Source organism: Ornithodoros turicata, chromosome 7 (assembly GCF_037126465.1).
Source record: "Ornithodoros turicata isolate Travis chromosome 7, ASM3712646v1, whole genome shotgun sequence".
Classification (NCBI taxonomy): domain Eukaryota; kingdom Metazoa; phylum Arthropoda; class Arachnida; order Ixodida; family Argasidae; genus Ornithodoros; species Ornithodoros turicata.
In genome coordinates, this window is record NC_088207.1 from 48,985,760 (window position 1) to 49,007,380 (window position 21,621).

The following is a 21,621-nucleotide window of genomic DNA, read 5'->3' on the forward strand; positions in this document are numbered from 1 at the left end:
GAGGTGCTCATCCAGTATACACATTCCCAAAGTCACGCGCTGAAGAACATGCTGGCATCGCAGCTCTCCGTCGTTCAGCTGGAGATGTGGCGCGTCAACCTGTGCACCATCCGGGATTTGAAAAACCAGCTGAACAGTATCTGGAGCTTCTCCTTGGCGGCGAGCTGTTCGGCGGTCATCGTTGTAATGTGTTTCACCTGCTACGCTGCTTTCACGAATACAATTTCGGTTGAACATTACTTGATTGTTGCGACCTATGCCATATACTCCACCGTGGACCTTGTTGACTTGACATGTACAAGTCACAGGATGGCCAATGAGGTTTGTGAAGTTTTGTGCTTGCTATCCAAACTTTATTCTGATTTTTGCTGTGATTTTCTGCTGATTTGCAGATATATATCAATCTCATATATGCACATGCATTTAGTGAGTAGGATTCCGGACGGGTTCAGGTATGAAGCATGCCAGTTAAATCCGAGCGAAAGTAATGTCTAGGAGACCATTAGAAAATGCAGTGCCACTGTAGAGTTTCCGTCCTCCCTGTGGGGCGACTCCCTGGGTGTATCGCTCCCCTGGCGATGAAACTCCTCATCATGTAAATGAAGTTGTTGCTGCACTGCAATATCACACCTTGCACGTGATGCTACCTGCGAGAGAGTAATAGATAGCAAAGATAACGTAACGTCATCACGTCTCATCGGCAGGTCGGTTTTGGGTTGCAAAGGTGCACGCACTACTAGAAAGTAAAACGACGTCCACATCTACGGACTTGTTACATTTTTTCCCCCTACTTCCTTAGTTTATTACCGCAAGCAATAACGTGAGTTACGGGTTACAATGAAACCTGGCTAAAATGTAGGTAACGTAAAAACGTTACATTTTCGTGTCTCCTAATATCAAGTTTGTGATCCGTTCTTTATAGGCTCAGAAGTTAAAGGACGCCGTGAAATGCTTGCCTATCACAAATGCAAGCGACTCATACGTCGTTCAGGTACGTTTGTCTGTACTCTTTCGGAACTTTAGCCACGACCTCACGTCGAGCTGACCTAATATACATGGTGTCCCCGCTAAATACGAATATATGTTTAAAAAATATAGATATCACTTTTTCCGAGATCCTATCAATTGCAATATAGCATATGCTGAAGGGCGCTGCTTAGGAGGGCAATAGTAAACTCCTAAGCAGAACAAACAGAACGGATTTTTGTTCTGAATACGGCTCCGGTATCAGGTGACCGAAGGGATCACATGTCCTCATTGGATTGAAAGTTAATTAAGACATTGCCTCAGCTGGGCATCACAGGGCCTCAACAGGGCATTAGCTTTGCTAATGCCCTCCTAAGAAGCGCCCTTCAGCATATGCGAGCTTCGCGGGATAGCAGATAACCATGCAAGAAAGCCAACTTGACGGACTTGCACAAGGATATGTGAGGAGAAAAAATTCGGGAAGGGACTAGGAGGAGAGATAAGAAAGAGAACCTTTAACGTCATCTGCACGGCAACAACGCCGAGGGCACGCCGAGGGCACGCGGGGCACACGCGAGGGCTCGTGCTCCGGTAGCTAAAAAAAAAAAAAAATGCAGTGAGTGGCTCAGAAGTGGAAGCACGCATGAAACCTTTTGTAGTGATTATTAATGTCCTTGCGAAATCAAAATTCGCGCTATAGAAGCTCGTGAAGCGAAATGATTGGTTCGCGTGATAAAGGCACGATCTTAATATTAATAATTCGTGGCGCCGACTATGATCATGAGCGCAGTGGTCGGTGTGTGGCTAGATCGGTCTATTTGTGAATAATTTGATGATGCAAAAGCAGCTATGGCTTTAAAGTAACTTTTTGTGGAAATTAATAGATACATGAACAATGTACTCGGCAATAATTTCTATTGCGATTATAAAAAGAGTAGACAGGGACGTCCAGAGATTGCTATTGCAAACCTGCTGTTCGTCAATGAGGGCCAGTGCCAGCTGCATTTACTGGATCACTTATTTTCAGGGGGAATATTTCGTTTTCGTGCATGATCACTTGGCACAGCCCGAAAAACATAGTTCTTCTGATCTTCTGTAAACGCGATGGCACTGATACACATCTGTGTATTTCCTTTCACCTTTGTGTGAGCTTTTTCGTCATCGTATGAAAAAGCAAGAAACCTTACACATATTTCCTAGAATGCGAAATACTTGATAAACAGAGAGAGAGAGAGAGATAAATCTTTAAACGCACAGGACAGATGTGGCTATCCGGAGATAAGCAACTTTCGATGGTCTGCACCACGGGTGAGGATAGCCACTCGGGAAATAAACTAACAAGAAAATGAGCCAGCGGCTGGGAGTTCTTCTCCAACGTGGACGTAGCTATGTCGGTCGCAGCACTTGTTTCTTCTTCGTGTCCCGTCTCTGCTCTGTTTTTTACGTTTTTAGGCAATCGTGCAATAGGCGAAATGTATTGCAGGTAGCGATTAATCTCCCTAATCTTTCCTCGGACATTCATTTGTGTTCGGTGCTTTTTCGGTTCAAACCAAATGAAGACAAAAAAAAAAAAAAAAAAAAGAACTGCGTGTGTTTTTCGATTAAAATCGAAACGCTGTACCCTACTTATCGAAACCTATAATGTAGGAGGCCGCTCAGGCTGATCCCATTTGTTGTAAAGGATTTGTAATACGGCCGTGCGCATGTTTCACTGTGAAGCCGCCTGGTGTAGGGCTTATTCTTTTTCCACCTGTTTTTCCGTGCCATTGCGACTGGGAAGCAAAACAACCCGGTCAAATAACGATGTGCTTATGTCGTACTACATCTGAGAGCAGAAAAACACAGAAAATCATAGAGCAATGGCACGGCTATCGCACTGGTCATCGTTTCCTTATCTCTTATTCCCTTCCTGCACGTCTATAGATATCGAGCAAAGCGCGACTTTGCTTTGTTGAAACTTGAGGTTGGCTTTCATGGACGGCGCGAAGCATTGAGGAGAAGCCCACTTTCCGGTAGTGGGGTGTAGAATGCGTGCATGCGTGCGTGCGCAATGATCAAGAAAAAAAACTTAGAAAATTTTCGCCGCCATCGTGTAAGCCGGCTACTCCATACCACGTTGACAACTCAGAACACATGAACGTAAGAGATACTTGGGGTGCAAACACTCAGGTACGAAGGTAGGGAAGGCGGAATCGCCCAACTGCCCTGACTGTGGTGTCCTGGAAGATGCAGAGCATATACTGGTGTCGTGGAAGGGGTACTCTGTGTCTGATGCCCGATCTAAACTTCAGCGCTCGCTCGCGGCCCTAGGGATGTAGAGGTTCCTCAATTCTGGTGGCCTTTTCCTTTAGGTGATTCCCACGGTTGTTCGGTCTGAATGACCGCACAGGAATAGCAACTATCCCTTACGACTTTAACTGTGCATGCGAGTTCTTCGTGTCATTCAGCGTGGGGTCTGACAGAATGCAATGAACCTTGCAGTTATGTACAACATGAATGTATGTCGTCAACAGGTACAATACCTGCACGAGTCCATTGATCCCAGTTCCATGTGCCTGGACGGTGGTGGATTCTTTCGCATCAATATGCCGATGCTGGTTTCTGTAAGCTACGTTCTTCATCTTTTTCTTTTTTTATTTACATGTTACTTGTATTTTAGGATGTCAGTTCCTGGCGTGACTCAGTAGGACGTTTTCTTTCGAGATCGGCTGGCTGTAAATAAACCACACGTTCGTAACGAGCATGTGCACGCGTAAAATGAAAAATCTGAGGAAGCCTAGGAAATATATCAATTGAGCGTTGTGCTTCATGGAAAAACCCGGTAAAACCTGTTTTCACCCCCCGATTGGCATCATCGTCACTAGGGTAAACAAGAAAAGCCCGGAAGTCAAACCTGCCAAAACGCCATTTGAGCCAATAAGGACCGCAGGAGAACGCAAATAACTGCACCTTCGACCACTGCATACGCTTGGCATCTCCTGTTCATTTAAAATGCCGAGAAGCGCTTTCTCTTTTATTTTCCACCCTACTTTACAGTCCCGGTTTTTTACTCTCAAGCTTCAACAACATAAAACCGGAAAACACAACGGTAAACGTGTATGTTTCTATCTTCAAGACACCAATCCGCTGAGTTCAGGGTCAGCAGATTGAAAGTCTTTATAGGGATATGTAAACTATGAACGCTGTGAGAGACTCAAAAGAAGTGTGTCCCACTAAGTCTGACTTATGCACTCCATTCCAGATTGCCGGGTCCACCATAACGTACACGGTTATCCTGGTACAGACCAGTGAGGAAGAAAAAAACGCTATCGCAGCAACGTGGACAGCCAATGGAAGCACCACCCCGTCACCGTTCTAGGCTCCCTTTCATTTATCTTTTGTCCAGAATTCGAACGACGTACACTCTTGTAATGTTGCTGAAGAAGCATGCCATACGACAACGATCATCAGGCGGTGGAACAACAAAGATTCCCTGGAGTCTGGCGATACTCTTGTAACAGCCCAGTTTCTCTTGTCGGTCACCAGAAACAAACCAGCACTCAACTACAAAACTGTTCTGGGAACTGCGTCACCTTGCAGATTGCCTCTCGTCCAACCAACGATACACAAAGGGATACGCTCCGCATAACTGGGCTGCGAAAAAGTGCCATGCATTGAGCATGCACAGAACATAACACGACGCTTGGGCATCGTCGTGGGCATCTTGCGCGCAAGCAGCACAGGCAGTTAAGAAAGAGGTCCACAAAGAGATCCCTGGCTCTTCAAACTTTGCAGACTAATAGTCATTTGCATGAAGTACGTATTATCCATATTTTTTTCAAATGCTATCACTTTGTAGAAAAAAATGTTAGAAGCAAAGCAAATTGTCACCCCGCGCATTTCCTATGGCCTATACGGCTTACAAATCGCCATTTTTTCCTCTGTTTGCTTCACGTTCATATCACCACGTGAAGGTGGCGCTGCCTGGAGACGAAGCAACAGAAAAACCTACGGAACAACCAGCAACCAGATGGATGAGATGCAGGGTTTCGAAGCAGCGCCACTTGTACGTGGGCATGTGAACGCGAAGCCGACAGAGGAAAAAAAGTGGCGGTTTGCGTGCGGTATAGGCCATAGGAAATGCATGGGGTGAGAATTTGCTTTGCTTCTAACTTTTTTTCTACAAAGCGATAACATTTGAAAAAAATATGGATAATACTTCATGCAAATGACTATTAATCTGCAAAGTTTGAAGCGCCAAAACCATCGTCTTCTATTTTTATGACGCGAGCAAAATGTGTAACCTTTGCTAAATCCAACCTGTACATTTGTTGAGAGTCGCGGGTGTTACGTACGCGGCTTCGGTAACTAAGCATGTGCGACGTTGTAAATGGTTTCGGCGTAACCTGTGCCATCGCCACCTAGATAGAGAAAGCCTGCTGTCTCGTCGACGTGACGTAACAACTAAGAGTCAGCCAATCAGGATCGTATTTTCAATGGCCGTAGCCAATCACGAACGTGCTTTCAGCAGTCGTAGCCATGGGGACGAACCGCCGTCGTGTGCGAGTAGTGATTGAACGTCCCCGTGGACTAAATGGGGGAAACTGTAAAATAAAGCACAAAACAGTCCGATATCTTCTCAAACGTGTGTTGCACATTTTGTCTGCAGATTTAAATCTGCAGATTCGAAAGGTGCAATCCTTTGCGAGTTCTTGAGTTCGCAGAACGACGAATCGCAACAGTAGCGGACTAGTTCTGACTTTTTATGTCCACGTAGCGAAGGAGGGAAAGGAGGCAATAAGCAGGCCTTCTGTAGCTAGGTGGCGCTGCCTGTGCAAACGATGCAGGAGGCGCACGGACTCACCACTGGAAGAGCGCACGTGCGGTAATACCATGCTCACGTACCATGTCACGTGAGCGGGTTAGAGCAGGTCTACGAGCGCAGCAGATGGCGAGAAATTCGACGTAAAAAAAAAGGAAAAGAAAAACATTCCCATGAGAGAGGACAACAATCCTACGAACACAGTGCGCAGAATTCAAACCGCAGTTTCTGCATGTTTCTACCTTTGTTATAGGAAAATTTATTGAAAACACAAGGAACTTATCAAGCAACAAGCAACTAAGAAATTCAAGAGTTATATACTACACACGGGTAACACAGTCTCCACAGATTATCTATATAAACACACAGACACACACTCAACAGAGATTATCTACATTATCTATAACTAGCATACCCGATTTACATATATTTACAGTCAACAAAAAATCAACATATGGAAATGAAAGTGGAAAGTTTCTACCTTTATCAACATAATGGATCCCCTTCGTAATCACCAAATAACGTACATGTTGTTCTTCCTTTCTTTCTTTCTCATTTTTTATTTCAATACAATGCAAAATTCATACAAAGAAACACGAAGGGCAAGCACTGTCGAATAGTCCAGAGACAAGGGGAAAACATTAGCCGAAGCTCTTTGGCTGCACGTATAGCACATGTTTGTAAGTGCTCAAACGCCGTCATGCCAGTACAGCTTCGGCCTTGTTGGGCCATCGGCAGCAGGCATGCAACGTTTGAGCGTCCAGTGAGTCCAGAGTCCAGAGACACACAGTTATACACCTACACTACATACCTCTCGTGAAGGATGGCACAATACACTTGAAAAAGAAACACCTGGAAGATCTAGCAGGGAAGAATGAAACACAAATAGAGGAAATCTATGTACTAGTGAGGAAATGTGCCTTAACGGTATTTCTTTTTTTTTTTTTTTCTAAATGGCGTAGGGTTGGGGTTAAAGCGTGTAAAGAGAGGAGGTTCCATATTTGACCACGGGGAGCAAAATCAGAGTGGAAACCAAAGTTAGTGCGAGAAGTCGGATACTGGAAGGTGTTCGCCGAGTGCCTTAACGAATAAGGGGTGATATATGCCTGTAGTGAGACGTGAAGCCCGTGCGACGGTGTATAGAAGAAAATGTGCATGACATACAGGCTATTTTGCACCTCAAAATAATACGCAACAGGGGGAAAGCAAATGAAACAGACTCACGGGGACCCGTTGTTCAACACTAGCGTTCAACACTATACCGCTTCTTCGAACACTATTCCGTGAAAGCACTACCTGTCTATTGTTCCTTATGCCATATATTCCTCTGCTGGCTTGGTAGATCTGGCTATAGTGCAAGTCAAAAGACGACTGATCAAGTAAGTAAGGTCTTCCTAAGGCAGTGCACTGTATAACGGAAACAAAAACAGAGAACGCAATGCACATTGTATAAGAAAAAAGGAGCAATGTCAGACCATTTCCGGAACTAAATGCATTGCCACGACCTTGAACATAGTCCCGGCAAGGACTAAATGCACGGAACCGTACGCGAAAGTTTAGGGACTATTTGCACTCCTAGGTTGTAAATTTCAGGGTAATGTGTGTGTATGTCTGTGTGTGTGGGGGGGGGGGGGCAATCTATAGAGGACCATAGCTGCTCCTCAATTTTCTCACTTTTCTTACGATGCAGATGCAAGCGCTATATCACAAGGGAAGTCATAAGTATAAAGAAGTAGCGCTATAGGCCTTCGTTTGATTAGTTTGATCGATTCGTTGGTTGATTGATCGAGGAAATGTAGAAATCCACCTTGTCACCATCAAACATCTTTTCCCGTCACATTCATGTTGCTTATAGGGCATCGATTTCTTCGCCAGACTGATTGATCGTTTGATTGGTTGGTTGACGAAAAAAAAAGCAACTAGCCAGATGCAGACTTGTACAAAATACTGCGCAAACGTATTTCAAATAAGATACTAAATACTCTACGGAAAAAGTATTCAAAAAAGAGTACAAAATATTCAAAACTGAAAGTAATTTGAGTAGAGTACTAAATACTCTAAGAAGTATTTAAGATACTCTTTAAAGTACTTTAGTATTAGCAGTAAGTGAAACGCGTATTCTGAACGTGGCCTTACAAATGAAAGGAATAAACTTCATCAGCCATGCATATCTTTCATTTGCAACGTCTTGGTGTCAAGTAATGCTTGGTGAACTTTGGTGAACCCAAGTAAACTTTGTTGATATGTTCTGACCCAAAACTTCGTAATCCCTCCTGTATGTCGGTTCGGGTCTTTCAACCTCTGGCACGTGTTTATTGCTTTGATGACCACGGAAATAAATGCCGGGATTATCTTGTACCTAATCCCCTGGTGATTCACCTGGCAATATGAATAGGAACGGTTTTCTGACAAAGTTGGCTATTGACAAGCAAGGCCAGGCTTGGGACCAGCCTATTGTACAAGAGGATAAATGACAAATTCGCGAATTTCCGAAAAAAAAGAAAAAGAAGAAAAAGGGGGTTAAATTCCAGTGAGCTGAAAATCTCGGCATGCGGGAAGCGTGCTGGATATGGCGTGACGAGGAAGGAAAGTATTTTGAGTACTGAGTAGCAAATACCGAAAAAAGTACTTTAAATACATTAAAAATACTTGTCGCAAAAAGTATTGAGTAGAGTACCAAAATACCGGAAAAAGTATTTCAAATACTGTATTTTGAGTACGTACTCAAGATACGTACAAGTCTGGCCAGATGTTTGCGACGTATATTGTATTTTCTTGTTCAAACAGAACGCGCCCTACCCCATGATACCCCATGAGAAGTAATAAGCACATTTTAGGGCATCTGGGAAACCTTCGATTGTCCTACCCTGATTCGTGGCAAACTGACCCTTACAATCAACTTACTTATTACAAAGACTTACAACCTCCTTGCGCTTCTATGTGTTAGGAAAGTCTTAAAATTTTCTATTGCTCCTCTGCCGAACGCGTTTGTTCTCCCTGCTATACGTCAGGGTATAAATGGGAGAAAAAGGTACTGCTTGCGGCACATTTGTCTAAAACCTTCCTTCAAAGGTAAAACAGCCCGTATTGGCTTGGTCGCCCCTGAAAGAGCTGTACCATTGTCGTGTTTGCGGAAGGGCAGTATGCCGTACTAGTCCATTAGCTGGAGGAAATCATCTTGCAACACCTGGATATTTCAGACAGGATAAACCGCGAGCTATCGAATTCAGGCGAGTATGTCGCAAGCAGTGCATGTAATTATCTTTAATTTGTAAGATTAAAGAGGCCCTTCCTTCTCCGATCGATCATAGCATACACCGTTATCCTGGTACAAACGAAGTGGGGTCCTAACCTAATCAGGAAAAACAAAGGCAACGCGGTTGACAAATGGGATCGTAATCCAGGTTGCTCCCAAAACTGCTGTAACAGCCGCCTACACGTCATCAAAATCAATTAGGTAATACACTCAAATCACCCACGGGCCAACTGTAGGACACTGGTTGCGTCCTGAACTGAAGCACGTGAAAGAGCACGTGTCAAAACTATGCCTGCGAGAAGTCCATCTCTCTCCTACTCATTTTTACGTTCTCCGTGGGATGTTTTGTTTTCATATCTCGATGTGTTTATGAATATATGCTTTCAGTAAGTGAGCACTCCTTTATTCATAGCGTTCTTTCAACATATTGTTTCGCTTCCGTTGATTCCTGGAAGTCACCGGATGCATTATTCCATCAGTTCTTCCATCCTATATACTCGACCGTATGCAATTATCACTGAACAGAACAAATTGGAATAAAGGAAAGTACATGAATAATATGAGGGCGGAGGATTTATACCAGGAACGCCACGATACGTTCACCATTGAACAGCCGAAACATGTAAAGAAGAATACATATTCATGCAGACCTGAAGACACACGTTCTGGCGATGTTTCGTACGTTTTGACATGTATCACACAATACCTATACAATGATGTCTCCATTAACGAAAGCTACGCTAAGCGAAGCTTCATCGTCTCGATTCACAAGAACTCCAAGACACCTTAATTCGGAGGTACTACATGCGACACGGTTGTCTAAAATCTGCACCCCGTGGTTTAAGCCATGTCAAATCTCCAGGTGTTGCAAGGTCATTCATTTTGAGTAAGAAACGCGTGCAGTATATGGTCCACCTTTAAACAGAATATTGGAATAACATGTTCGAGGGCAACAGAGGTGGGGAGTAATGCATTACAAAGTGATGCATTACCGGTAATGCATTACTTTTGAGTAATGAGTAATGGTAATGCATTACATTTCGACTGAGTAATGCACAGGGCGGCATTACTCATTACTTTTGTCGAATGTTCATTGCGTCACGTGAAGAGAGGGCAACAAGGAAAGAGAAAGGCGCAGCCTGGGGAATTCTGCAAGAGTTCAACAGTCGGCGGTGTGTGTCACAAGTGTCTATACATGATGATATCACCGATTTTCTCCTGTGCGCATTTGGAGTAAAGGATAATCAATGAAATAGAAACATAGCTTCTATGAGGGTAACACGTAACAATTGCTGTAGTGATTGGCTGTTTTGGTACGGTACCGTGTTAGTTTCTCTTGTGCTGTCAGAGGTAGTTTTTCTGCCAGGACAGAACTGTAGGCTGGGCTTCATCTGCCGGCTCCATAATGCTAGAAAGGGCATCATCTGCAATAAATCTTATCTATAGTTTTTGCCTATCAGACTCACTTCTGCGAGGATTTAGTGGCACCGATTTGGGGATACTCGAGTGGCTATTGCCCATAGCAAAAAAAAAAAAAAAAAAAAGCAAGGAAAAAACTTATGCATAACATCTTTGAGGCTTATGCCCTAAAACGTAAATGTAATGCCAAAGTAATGCCATTACTTTGTTAAAGTAATGGTATTACTAATGCATTACTAACATCCAAAAAGTAATGAGTAATGTAATGCATTAGTTTTTTATACAAGTAATGAGCAATGGTAATGCATTACAAAATAACAGTAATTTCCCCACCTCTTGAGGGCAATCAAGGAAATATGGGCTGCAAAACCAGGCGATTTCAGACAGCCGTGTCGCGAGCAGTACACATATACAGAACGTCCATGATGTCCACCGTCTCAAATTCTTCAAACCCAAGGGAATGTTACCTCTTTCTACGCCTTACACACACCAGCTCGCTCACACCATTCTAATTTGCTCATCAGTATAGTCTGGTATTTCCATAACATATAGCGCTCCCTCAGCCGACGAGGCTCCTCCTCACCCTCTGCTTCACAGGGCGCCTGCGCCTGTTCGCACGGCGATTGACGCGTTTGAGGCCCCTTCACTGCACTCGCTTCACTCAATGACAGCAGCAGTGGCACGGCTGCGTACATCCGAAAGGCGAGAGCACCTCTTCTGGCTTTGGGCATTCAAGCCACCGGGATTCAAGCTAGAAAAGCAACTTCTAACTGCAACTAGCTACCACTTTTGGTTAAAGTAACTGCAAAACTGTAATAACTGAGCTACTTAGGTATGACAATGTTTACCAAGCGTCAGTCCCGTGGTGTCGTTTTCCCGAGGCTTCAAGTATATACGCCTCCGTTTTTCCTAATCGGGAATTCCGCGAGTTTTGTCAACTCATACGCATCCAGGATATCCTTATGATGATGATGATTCGGGTTTTTATGGCGCATGAGCAACTAAGGCTAGGATATCCTTAGAACACATATACAAACTCACACCGTGCTGTTATACAGTCCATGGGAAATACTCTGCGGCTTATAACACGGTATATAAGTATGCTACGGGCCATTACAAGTGCAAAAACAAAGTTTTTGAGGGTTACGTTTATTCGACTTTCTTTTTTAGAAGGTAACCGTTTAAGGTAACCGTAAAGTAACTAAGGTAACTTTAACGTGTCAACTGTGGCTGTAACAATAGTTACATTTTTAAAAAAAGATTAACTAGCTTTCTATTAGCTAGCTAGCTTTAGCTAGCTTTTAGCTAATTAGCTAGCTTTTTTCTTCACCCTGTTTGTAGTAACTTACGCATCTGGCTGTAGTGACAAGTGAATGATGCATCTGGGGTGTAACGCAGATGCAAATCATCTCTGGATCGTTGCAGTTAGGTTAATTCTTTGGCGTTACTTTGTACCTTCCGGAGCAAAGGTGGGGAAATTACTTTTATTTTGCCATGCATTACATTACTCGTTAGTGTTTCAAGGTTAGTAATGTATAAGTGATGCCGTTACTTTCATCGAGTAATGGCATTACTCCAGCATTACATTTACGTGTTTATGGCATAAGGCTCAAACGTGCCACGCATGAATTTTCTTCGTCGCTTTCTATGTTATAAGCAAGAGCAGCCCGAATATCCTCAGATCGACGCCAATAAATCCCTGCACAAACGAGACTCCTAGGCAAAAATGGATATGGATTGATATGGATAAGATTTATTGCAGCGTATAGCAGCAGTTGATGCTCAAAGTTGTCACCTGACATCTTTTGCATACCGAACACTCGTTCCGCGGAAGCCGATGACGGAACTCCCGTATTGTACTGCGTGAACAGCCTCTTGGTTGCCGGGAGCCAAGAACAAACTAGCACTGCTAAAACGGTAAAAGACCAAAACATCCAATCACTACTGAACTTGTCATGCGCATAGAGGTTAGGTTCCTTGTAGGATGTTCGCCTAATTTCTTTTCTTTCTTTTATTATCAGGTGCTACACAGCAATATAACGAAACGTTACAACAACAGGACAGGTTACAGGGGCCTCTGCAGTATTACACGGCAAAGTATATATTGACGGCGGTAAAACTTGATGTCAGCTGTCCTTTGCCACGTTCGGGCTTGGTCCTATGACCTGCGTGAACAGGGTTAGGTGTCGGAATGTAGCACTGCTTATTCTGTATAGAAAAGCAAAGTCACGTGCGGCTGGCTGGCGCTTTAGTATCATAATACGAAGTGACGCTATTCTATTGGGCAAAAAAAAGAAAAGATGGCGATTGGATAGGAACTTTCTTCAGAAACATAAGGCGAGCCGACATTCAGAAAGCGTATGCGTAATTGAAGATTTTCATGCTTAATATTGCATAACGCGAAAAAAATACATTCATTATTATATTCACTATAAAGCATTTCTGGGTGGTGATAAACAAAGAGCACATTCGTCTATTCATATGCCCATCTTTTCCTTGCTTCAGTGATCGTTATCAGCAGATACAAAACCATATAAAAAAACTATAGGCACAGGTCGGCACGAATCATCACCAATCCACCTCGACGATTCAGATGATTTCACCGAAAAAACCAAGGATACAGTGAGTAGAGGCAGCTGTCAACAAGTAATTCAAGAAAGAGCCGACGAGTGCCAACACCATGGGCAGCGCCTCGGCTGGTTTGCCTATCTGAGGCAGAGAAGTCGCTGCAGGACATAACAGGTGTCAAGATCCACATACTCTTGACTCAGCGAGGGCGTTAAAAAGCGCGCTGTATTTGTGCGCGTGCTGCCTTGGGCTGCTCAGTTGCTGCGCTGGACCTTGGCGTCGCCGTCTCCATGGTTACAAGGAGCATGCGCAGTGCGGCAAAAGGAGAGGCGCGCAAAAGAAGGCTGCACTGGCTGAGCGCAACATGATTTGGAAATACGCGACCGGGGAGCGCAGTACTACTGGAGCTGTTTAAAGAACGACGTCGTCGAAAGAATGGTTTACATGGTGAAGCACTTCCAGTTTCACGCAAAGTTATGCAGAATATCCGGCTGCTGCTTCGTAACTGGACTTTCCCAGGGCAGGCTGAAGACAGCTACAGTCGCCTGGAAGACATGGTATCTGCCGTACTGTCTTCTCTCCGTCGCATTCTTCGTGGGCGTCGAGGCAGGAGTTGTAATGAAAGAGACCCAGAACGTATCCCACATTCAAAGGCGTTTCACCAAGGCACTTCTTTTGGTAACTCATGTCGTAGTCGTCTGCAAGGTCATGGTCAACGTTGCCAGCATGGCGTGTAAATCTCCGGAGATTCTCGCATTCTTCAAAACCGCCGCGTTATTTGAAAGGGCAACTGGATTCACCAAGGCAGACGACACGTCTTTTGGGAAAAAGTGGCAATATTTCAGACGAGCGATCGTCCTGCTCTCTTATCTTGGTGTTTACATCGTTGGAGTTCATCTCTATGCGGCGGAGATCACGAAGAAGTTCAGCTGGACCGTGCGAGCAGCACTACAAGTGTTGATAGTCATCCGTTGTACGCAGTTTCTCCTGTTCGATTCCCTCCACTTCTTCATGCTGAAGACCTGCTGCGAAGTACTGAAAGAGTACGCGAGAGCTCAGGAGCACGCTTTCGCGAGCTTGCACGCGTGGTACCCGCAGTTCGGAAAGTCAACGGTGCGCAGGCTCGAAAATGTGAGAACGAACATGTGCATGATAAGAGGGATGAAGCAGTCGCTGAACCGCATCTGGAACTGGTCCATCACCCTTACGTGCATTACGTCTGTCTCAGTTGCTTGCACGGCGCTCTACGTGGCTTTCGACAAAGAGTTCTCGGCGGCGGAATTTCTGATCCTAGCTAGCTACTCTTTCTACACGGTCGTTGACCTGACAGACATGGCATCCGTGAGTCAATCCTTGGCAGATGAGGTAGGGATGTGTTGCAGATTTTCATTTTCCTTTATATACTTATACAAATTGCAGCCTTAAAAAGGCTATAGCAGGAGTAGGCGTATACATTGCTGGTGCAATCAGTAAGAGATAGTTCCCTGATCATAACAGGTACATATTAGGTACATATGCAGGAGTCTTTCCAAAGTTTGCCTGTTGCTAAGAGGAGCTAGATTTAGGGAGTCACGTGCAGATGATGGACAAAAATGTCTATCATAGCGTTTCATGATGAATCTAACCGCCCTTCAGTGAAATGCAAAAGCTATAGGGGATAGTTTGGGTCCTTCCAAGCGTGGGAATTTCTGCGAAATAAACCCGAGAGAAGGAGTACAGATAAATTTGTCCTTGTCTCGGGTTTATTTCGCAGTAATGCAACAGCTTGTCAGCATCATTTCGCTTTTGTGGGAATTTCACCGAACTCTGCAGATCCGTTCGTTGGCTAACGACACAATTTCGAGAGAAAAAAAAAATCGCCTTCGCGATGCCTATATATGCACGAGAGTCCACGTGCTGTGTCTGACGCACGCTAGCCAAACGAGCCCATATGTCGCCTTACATCAATGAAATTACGCAGGTCTACAAACTACGAAATGCTACGGAAGCTGCACGGCTGTCTTACTTGCCCGATGAATGGAAGGTCCAGGTACGTTGAAGGAAAGGGAAATCACCCTCGTGGATTGTTGTTGGATCTAAACGCTGTGTTTCATATACATATCGTGCGATCTGCATGCTGGTAGATGACAACAGGCTGTCCGCGCATGGGGTTATGGTTACATTGACAGGCTTCGCAGAGAGTTGTGCAGACATTCCTACGAAACAGCCCACCTGCGTACAACACACCCTAGCGTCATGAATTCGAACTCAGAGATTATTTCCCAAACATCGACGTGTTGGAAACCATTATTCTTGTCGATAGGAGCCGGTCATTACATGTTCAAAAAAAGAAAGAAAAGTTCACCTTTCGACACTTGTTCCACGTTGTATCAACGCTTTTTTTAAGTGCAGTTGAGCCAATAATAGGCATATACAAACAAAACATACATATTTGTATTTTATTTCGCATTATAAGGAACCCAGTGCGCAAAATATAAATGTCCTCGGTGCAACGTTACGCACCTTCGCGAATTTTCCAGAGAATCCGCAAAACTTCATAGTTTCGGATTCTCCAACAGTAGGTGACGTCATCGATAGTCCTTGGGCAACGCCACCTAGATACAGAAAGCCTGCTTATTGCCTCCTCCCCCTCCTTCGTTACGTGTATATATAAAGTCAGAATTCGTCTACTATTGCGATTCGCCGTTCTGCGAATTCAAGGACTCGCAAATGATTGGCACTGACTTGAAACCTGTAGACCTTAATCTGTAGACAAGAAGTGCAACACGCTTTCCAGAAAATCAGACTTGAGAAAGATATAGGACCGTTACACTTTATGTTGAGCTAGCTTTTACCACTTACTACGCGGGGACGTTCAATCACAACTCGCAGACAGCAGTGGTTCGTCCCCATGGCTACTGCCGCTGAAAGCACGTTCGTGATTGGCTACCGCCGTTGAAAACACGTTCCTGATTGGCTGACGAGTAAACAGGTTTTCTGTATCTAGGTGGTATTGCCTTGGGTCTCCCTCCTCGCAACAACGCGATCCTTTCCGGTCTTCGCGCGTTCTCCGCCGTTCAGGAGAAACCGAAACCAACCTTCCAGGAGCAATGTTGCCAGACGAGCGGCAGATTGCGCACACTGTGACGTCACACCCTCGGGGAAAAAAAAACTTAAAATTTTATTATCCTTTCGTACGTGTCACAAAAAAAACGGTACTTGCGTAGGATACAGCGTGGAACACGTAGTTCATAATGGCATGAATTCTGATGAAGACACGAGATCTAGTGCGGGAAGGAAGGACGAGATCTGGTCTTGGGAAGGAGGAAGGTGGGACCGTAGCCTTAACCAAACCGAAACCACAAGAAGAACACTGAGAAGCCAGCTTTGAATCGCATTTCGATACAGCGTATGTTGCTGCTCCTGAGCATTTCAGGTTAGTTTTAGTATAACGTAAGCAAAGTCGATAGCGTATACGATGTACCAAGACTCTCTAATGGCTTTTACCGAACGTAAAAGAGCGTAACCTCTTTCTGTACCCATCTAATGCCTCATAGCCCTTGGATTTTTGACAATAATTCAATAAATAATTAAGTACACTTTGCTCATGGAGCAAAGTGGAGTTCAACCAGAGCAGCAATTAAATGAGTACGTGTCTGTGCCCATTAACTATGTCACAGATCCGACACCTGCAGGCGTCTCTCCACCCCAGAATGATGTATCTCACCGGGAATGGATTCTGCGTGTTAGATCTGTCGCTGCTGACATCGGTAGGTGAACCTCAGACCAATCTGCTGATAACGTTATCAGTAGCGTTCGTGGCATGTTCTTTCACTAAGAACCGCAGACAACTGAATGGGGTATGGGTGCACGGACAACCACTGGTGTTTTTGTCGATGCAGCAGATGCCTCCTTTAAATTGCGCTGCTTCGATTCGTACATCCTTACCGAGTGCTCGTAGAGGAAAATAAAATCATACAGTGCTTCTTGTTATCGTGTTCCAGGCTCCATCAATATTGCACTAATGTATTCAGGCTATTGGCACAGGAGTATATACGTACCAATGACTGATGTGGTATAGTCTAAAGCATACCATGTGCTACTTCATAAACACGTTCTCGAAAAGGGTGATTTTGTACTCGTTGCGCACGAACACCAGACGTGATCTACCTAACGCCTTCGTATGATACGAACATCCACTGGCAGAACGTGTCGGTTTCTACGTTATCGCCCTGACAGTTTTATCAGCAAGATAAACAAATGTGCTGAGTCTGAGTCTTGTTTTTTTCCTAGCTGTTCTGGAGGTCAACACTACTGTGTTCATAATCATCCTGGCAACAGGTGACAGTATGTAAAAAATCCGCGGTCTGGCTCTTTCGACGAGGGCCACATTTCAATAAAGGAGAATAATTTCGTGCACATTACAATTGCGAGTGGTCGGAACGAAATTAGCAATGAATAAGACTAGCGTCTTCGCGTGAAGTATGCTATTGGGTGTCAAATTTCAACACTTGGCGTGACAACCGATATTAATTCAGAAAGCTATTCCTGTAATAATTACCAATGTGAAGAAAAAAAAAGGAACTCGCTTTACATTAAATGCAATAAAAACAGCCATATGCGTGCATACGAACGCGTTACGCGCACAGGCTTCACCAATAAAAACACTGGGGACGGAAGTCTTGATCCGATAAATCTTCAAGTTAAACGTGCCACTCACCCTAGTATTACCTCTGACACGCATCGTTCAGTAACCTAGCATTTGCAACGTAAATGTAACCTTTTTTTTTTTTCTTTTCCAGATGGCAGGTGCTGTAATAACACACACGGTTATCCTCTTGCAAACCAGCAATGAAGTAGAGAAGATCCCTACCAACGTAACTTCTACAGTATCTATTTGCTTTTACAACACTTGAATGTAACTTCTGTTGAAGATTGAAGGATGGGCGCTATGCTTGTCAAACATTCTTGCAGCGCGTGAACCGAACTATCACAACTTACCAAGGATGCAAGTGCATAGGGATGGACAGGAAGATCACTGCTGTTTTCTTTGTGGGCATCCGCGAAATGAAGCACTTCACCGACAACTCACCTGCCCACAGACCGACCACGTCGGTCTTGATGATAGCTGTAAGGAACCGCGACTTAAAGCCCCGAACCATTATTATTATTATTAAGTCATCTGCCATCAGTCACACCATGTATATAATTGAACCCGCAGTAAATTATGCTGCTTGGGAAGTGACACTCAACGACGCAGCGGCAAACCTATCACCTATCACCTTCGCGGCTTTAATCGTCCGCAATCTTTATCAGGAGCAGTACAAGGTCGCACGAGTGAAATTTGGCGTCGCACTAACTAGGCTATCCAAAAAAAAAGAAAAAAAGGAAGAAAAACGAAGCCCAGCAACATCACGAGCTACTCTCAGCGACGCGCGCGACCGTCTCAGAGGCTCCGTCAAAGCCCATTGTTATTCGATGTCGCTACCAAGCCTCGGCATGGCACGTTTGGCCACATCGCTATGTTCATCAATCCTGTTGAACGCACCGGAAAATTGTGCTGTGGCCCCGCGGCGCCTTGAGTGTTAGTAGCGAAGTCTGGTCCTTCAAATCGTAGCGCCATGCCTGCAAAACGGAAAACACAGGGGAAGGCCAACGTGACCGAAGCATCGCCATCGAATGATTGGACGGAAAAGCCAATCACCGTCCCCGAACTGCAGCGATATTTTCGCAAGCACGGCGTCTGTGTCACGAAGCCATGCACTACGCCTTGTTGGATTGCGACGAATCTAACACTCTGGAACAGTATTCTTCATGTCGCCGGACTGGAACTACGTGAACACTTGCACGGTAGGCTGACACTGACAACTTTTCAGAGCTGCGATCTGAATACGAATCCGCATCGTGATGTTTGTGCGTACGTTGTACTGAAACTGCTGAAAGGCCACCCATGCATTGAAGCTGTAGAACTCCAGTACGAAGGTCAGCTTCTCGAGTCTATTCGAGCCAAGAGTCCTTTGACTTCGAAATTTAGTGTGGACGCATTCTCGTTGACCGGCCGCCATATCAATAAGCTCGAAGCAAGTAAACTAATTCGCGCGGCGACCCGAGGAAACGTCAGTCATATCAGCATCAAGGGAATTCGTTTGACCTACGATGACATCGACTTCCTTTCTGTGAATGTCGCGAGGAATGCTGGTTTGAATACCATTAGTCTCTGTGAAACCGGACTAAGGGGTTGTGATTCAATGGTGCTTGTTAGATCCCTGAACGCTAACGTGACTGTAACGGTACTAGACTTGTCCTGGAACATGGTTGGAGTGCGCGGCGCGCAACAGCTTTCCCTTGTTCTGAAGGGCAACACGGTCTTACAGAAATTGATCTTGTATAGGGCAAAGATTCGCAACAAGGGTGCTATGGCCATAGCGTCGGCACTGAAAATCAACAACACGCTCGTAACACTGTCACTAGGACAAAACGACATCGGCCCCACGGCAGCAGCAGTGTTCGGAGAGGCCTTGGAAATAAACGAGAGCTTGAAGTACTTAGATCTGAAAAATAACGAAATATGCGGTAGTGGAGCTGTTATGTTGGCAAACATGCTACGAGTCAACAGCACGTTGAAGGAACTACATTTGTGCGAAAACATGATAGGAGACGTGGGCACGGTTGCCCTTGGCAACGCGCTCTGCGTTAACAGTACCCTCCAGACACTCTCTCTGTCCGCGAACGAGTTCAACTACAGCGGTTCCAGTGCTCTCGCCCAGTGCGTGGAAAAGAACAGCTCATTGACTCGTCTGAATGTTGTAAGCAAGCACCCCTTCGTCATAAACTCTCACCTGACATCTTTCATTGAGGCTCTGAAGAACAACCGCCACTTGCAAGGGCTAGAGCTGTCGGTCAAATGCGAGGACGCGATGCAGGAGCTGCCTGCCGCTCTAATGATGAACACATCTCTGCGCGAACTGAGCATTCATTCTGACTGCGGTAGCCTTGAAGCCTTGTTCCTTGCCCTGGCAAAGAACCGCACCTTGGAAGCATTAGAATTGGACTGCAGCCTGTGTCTTCACTCTGTCGAAGCGCTTTGTTGGCTGTTCGAATGCACAAAAACAATACGATACGTAACAATTGCATGGCATGTGACTAGTGGTTGCCTGGAACAGGTCATGTGTGGCTTGGAGAAGAACACAAGCGTCATGAAATTTCGAACAGTATTGTCGTCAATGCTAATGGGAGAGAGTGCTGTCTCGTCGATAACGTCCATGCTCAGGGCGAACAAGACACTGAGCGCGTTGGTGATTGACCGAGGGGGTATGAGTGAAGCTGGCCTTTCGGAAGTCGTTGACGCCCTGGAACAGAATCGTTCACTGTTATCCCTTACGATGGTGTATCCCCCGATAAGTAAGGAAGCATTCAAAGTCAAAGAAGCCCTAAGGAAAAACTGGACGTACCTTCACCGTGCGGCGAAGTTCGCAGTGTTGGAAGTAACGGATAAGTGCTCAGCGGAGGCATTCGAATTCCACAGAAACAGCGAGATTTTGTTCTCCGAACTAACGGCTAGCATGGGACTGTCAGACGCAGAAGCTGAGAAAGCAATTCACAAAGCGAAAATGTACATCCGTAACAACTATTTTGTGGTATGCGGTGTCGTGAAAACATCGGTGGTTTGTACACAGCCATCACCGAATAGGTTACAAACCTTGCTTCATCATGTCAACCCGTACTGCTTGTTGGAGATCGTGTCTTACCTTAAGGTGTCTGATGTGTTACTTCCCTGAAGCAAGCGCATTGTGCAATTGTGGATGGAAGGCCACCCACATACTGTGTATTGTTTTAACGTTTATTTCCTAGCTGCGGTGTGAAAACCTATGTATAATATTTACCAAGTCTGGAAACAGACAGAACTTCATTTTGTAGCGTATGGTCTGCTACATTGTGTACTTTTTGTTCAACAAGAGATGCCGAATAAATTTACGCAGCCCACCTCGTTCTTGCTGGATAAAAGTCAGTGTTGTGCTTACTCCTGAACTGTAAATAGCTAACCAACGTGGCTGTTGCACGTATGAGCAGCGTTGGTGGTGCATACTCTTAACTGTTTACACTGTGGTGGTGTACGCAGCGTGGTGCAGCAAATTTATCACATGGTGAAAGGAAGCGCGGAAAATCGGACATCGTGCAGCAGCGCGCGTGACAGCCGTGACAGCACTCTCCTTTGTCAACATGGAGGAAGGAAAACATCGGCATCAGTAGTAAGTAATCCAAGACAATCCGACTTTGTGGACTATCCAGAACAAGCCGAGAGCAGATTAACCGGCTGGAGGTGTGCGGTACTTGGAAAGCTCTTTATTCCAAGCAGTTTGCGTTCATGTGTTAGAGAGCAGCCAAATGAAGCTTCGTGTGAACGAAGAATGTCCTCTGTAACCTTTGGCCAGAAAAGTTTCACTCCGAAGCCACCTGACAAAGGGAGCTTTCCTTTGGATCATGAGGGTATGCACAGTTCGTTGTGAAATATGCTGCTACGTTGGGCAACAAAAACCGCAAAAAATCGAATATATACATTTTGTCATCCCATTGGTGATAGTATTTCGCTCTTTCCAAAGGTCAGTGTAAAAAGGGTGTCTTGAAGTACTTG

At 44.9% G+C, this 21,621-nt stretch overlaps 1 protein-coding gene and 2 long non-coding RNA genes across 3 annotated transcripts; 2 read left to right on the forward strand and 1 right to left on the reverse strand.

Moving 5' to 3' along the window:
- Positions 1-387: 387 nt before the first annotated feature.
- LOC135399998 (uncharacterized) lies at positions 388-18,250 on the reverse strand. Its single transcript, XR_010424484.1, has 3 exons — positions 17,991-18,250; positions 15,016-15,221; positions 388-647 (listed from the first exon to the last, which is right to left on the reverse strand). It is a non-coding gene; the product is annotated as an uncharacterized LOC135399998 (long non-coding RNA).
- LOC135399997 (uncharacterized) lies at positions 940-4,278 on the forward strand. The gene is made up of 3 exons (XR_010424483.1): positions 940-991; positions 3,480-3,569; positions 4,208-4,278. It is a non-coding gene; the product is annotated as an uncharacterized LOC135399997 (long non-coding RNA).
- A 116-nt stretch (positions 18,251-18,366) lies between the features above and the next one.
- LOC135399996 (uncharacterized) lies at positions 18,367-20,972 on the forward strand. The gene has a single exon (XM_064631739.1). The coding sequence runs from the start codon at positions 18,611-18,613 to the stop codon at positions 20,765-20,767; it is 2,157 nt and encodes a 718-aa protein (XP_064487809.1). The 5' UTR covers positions 18,367-18,610; the 3' UTR covers positions 20,768-20,972.
- Positions 20,973-21,621: the final 649 nt, after the last annotated feature.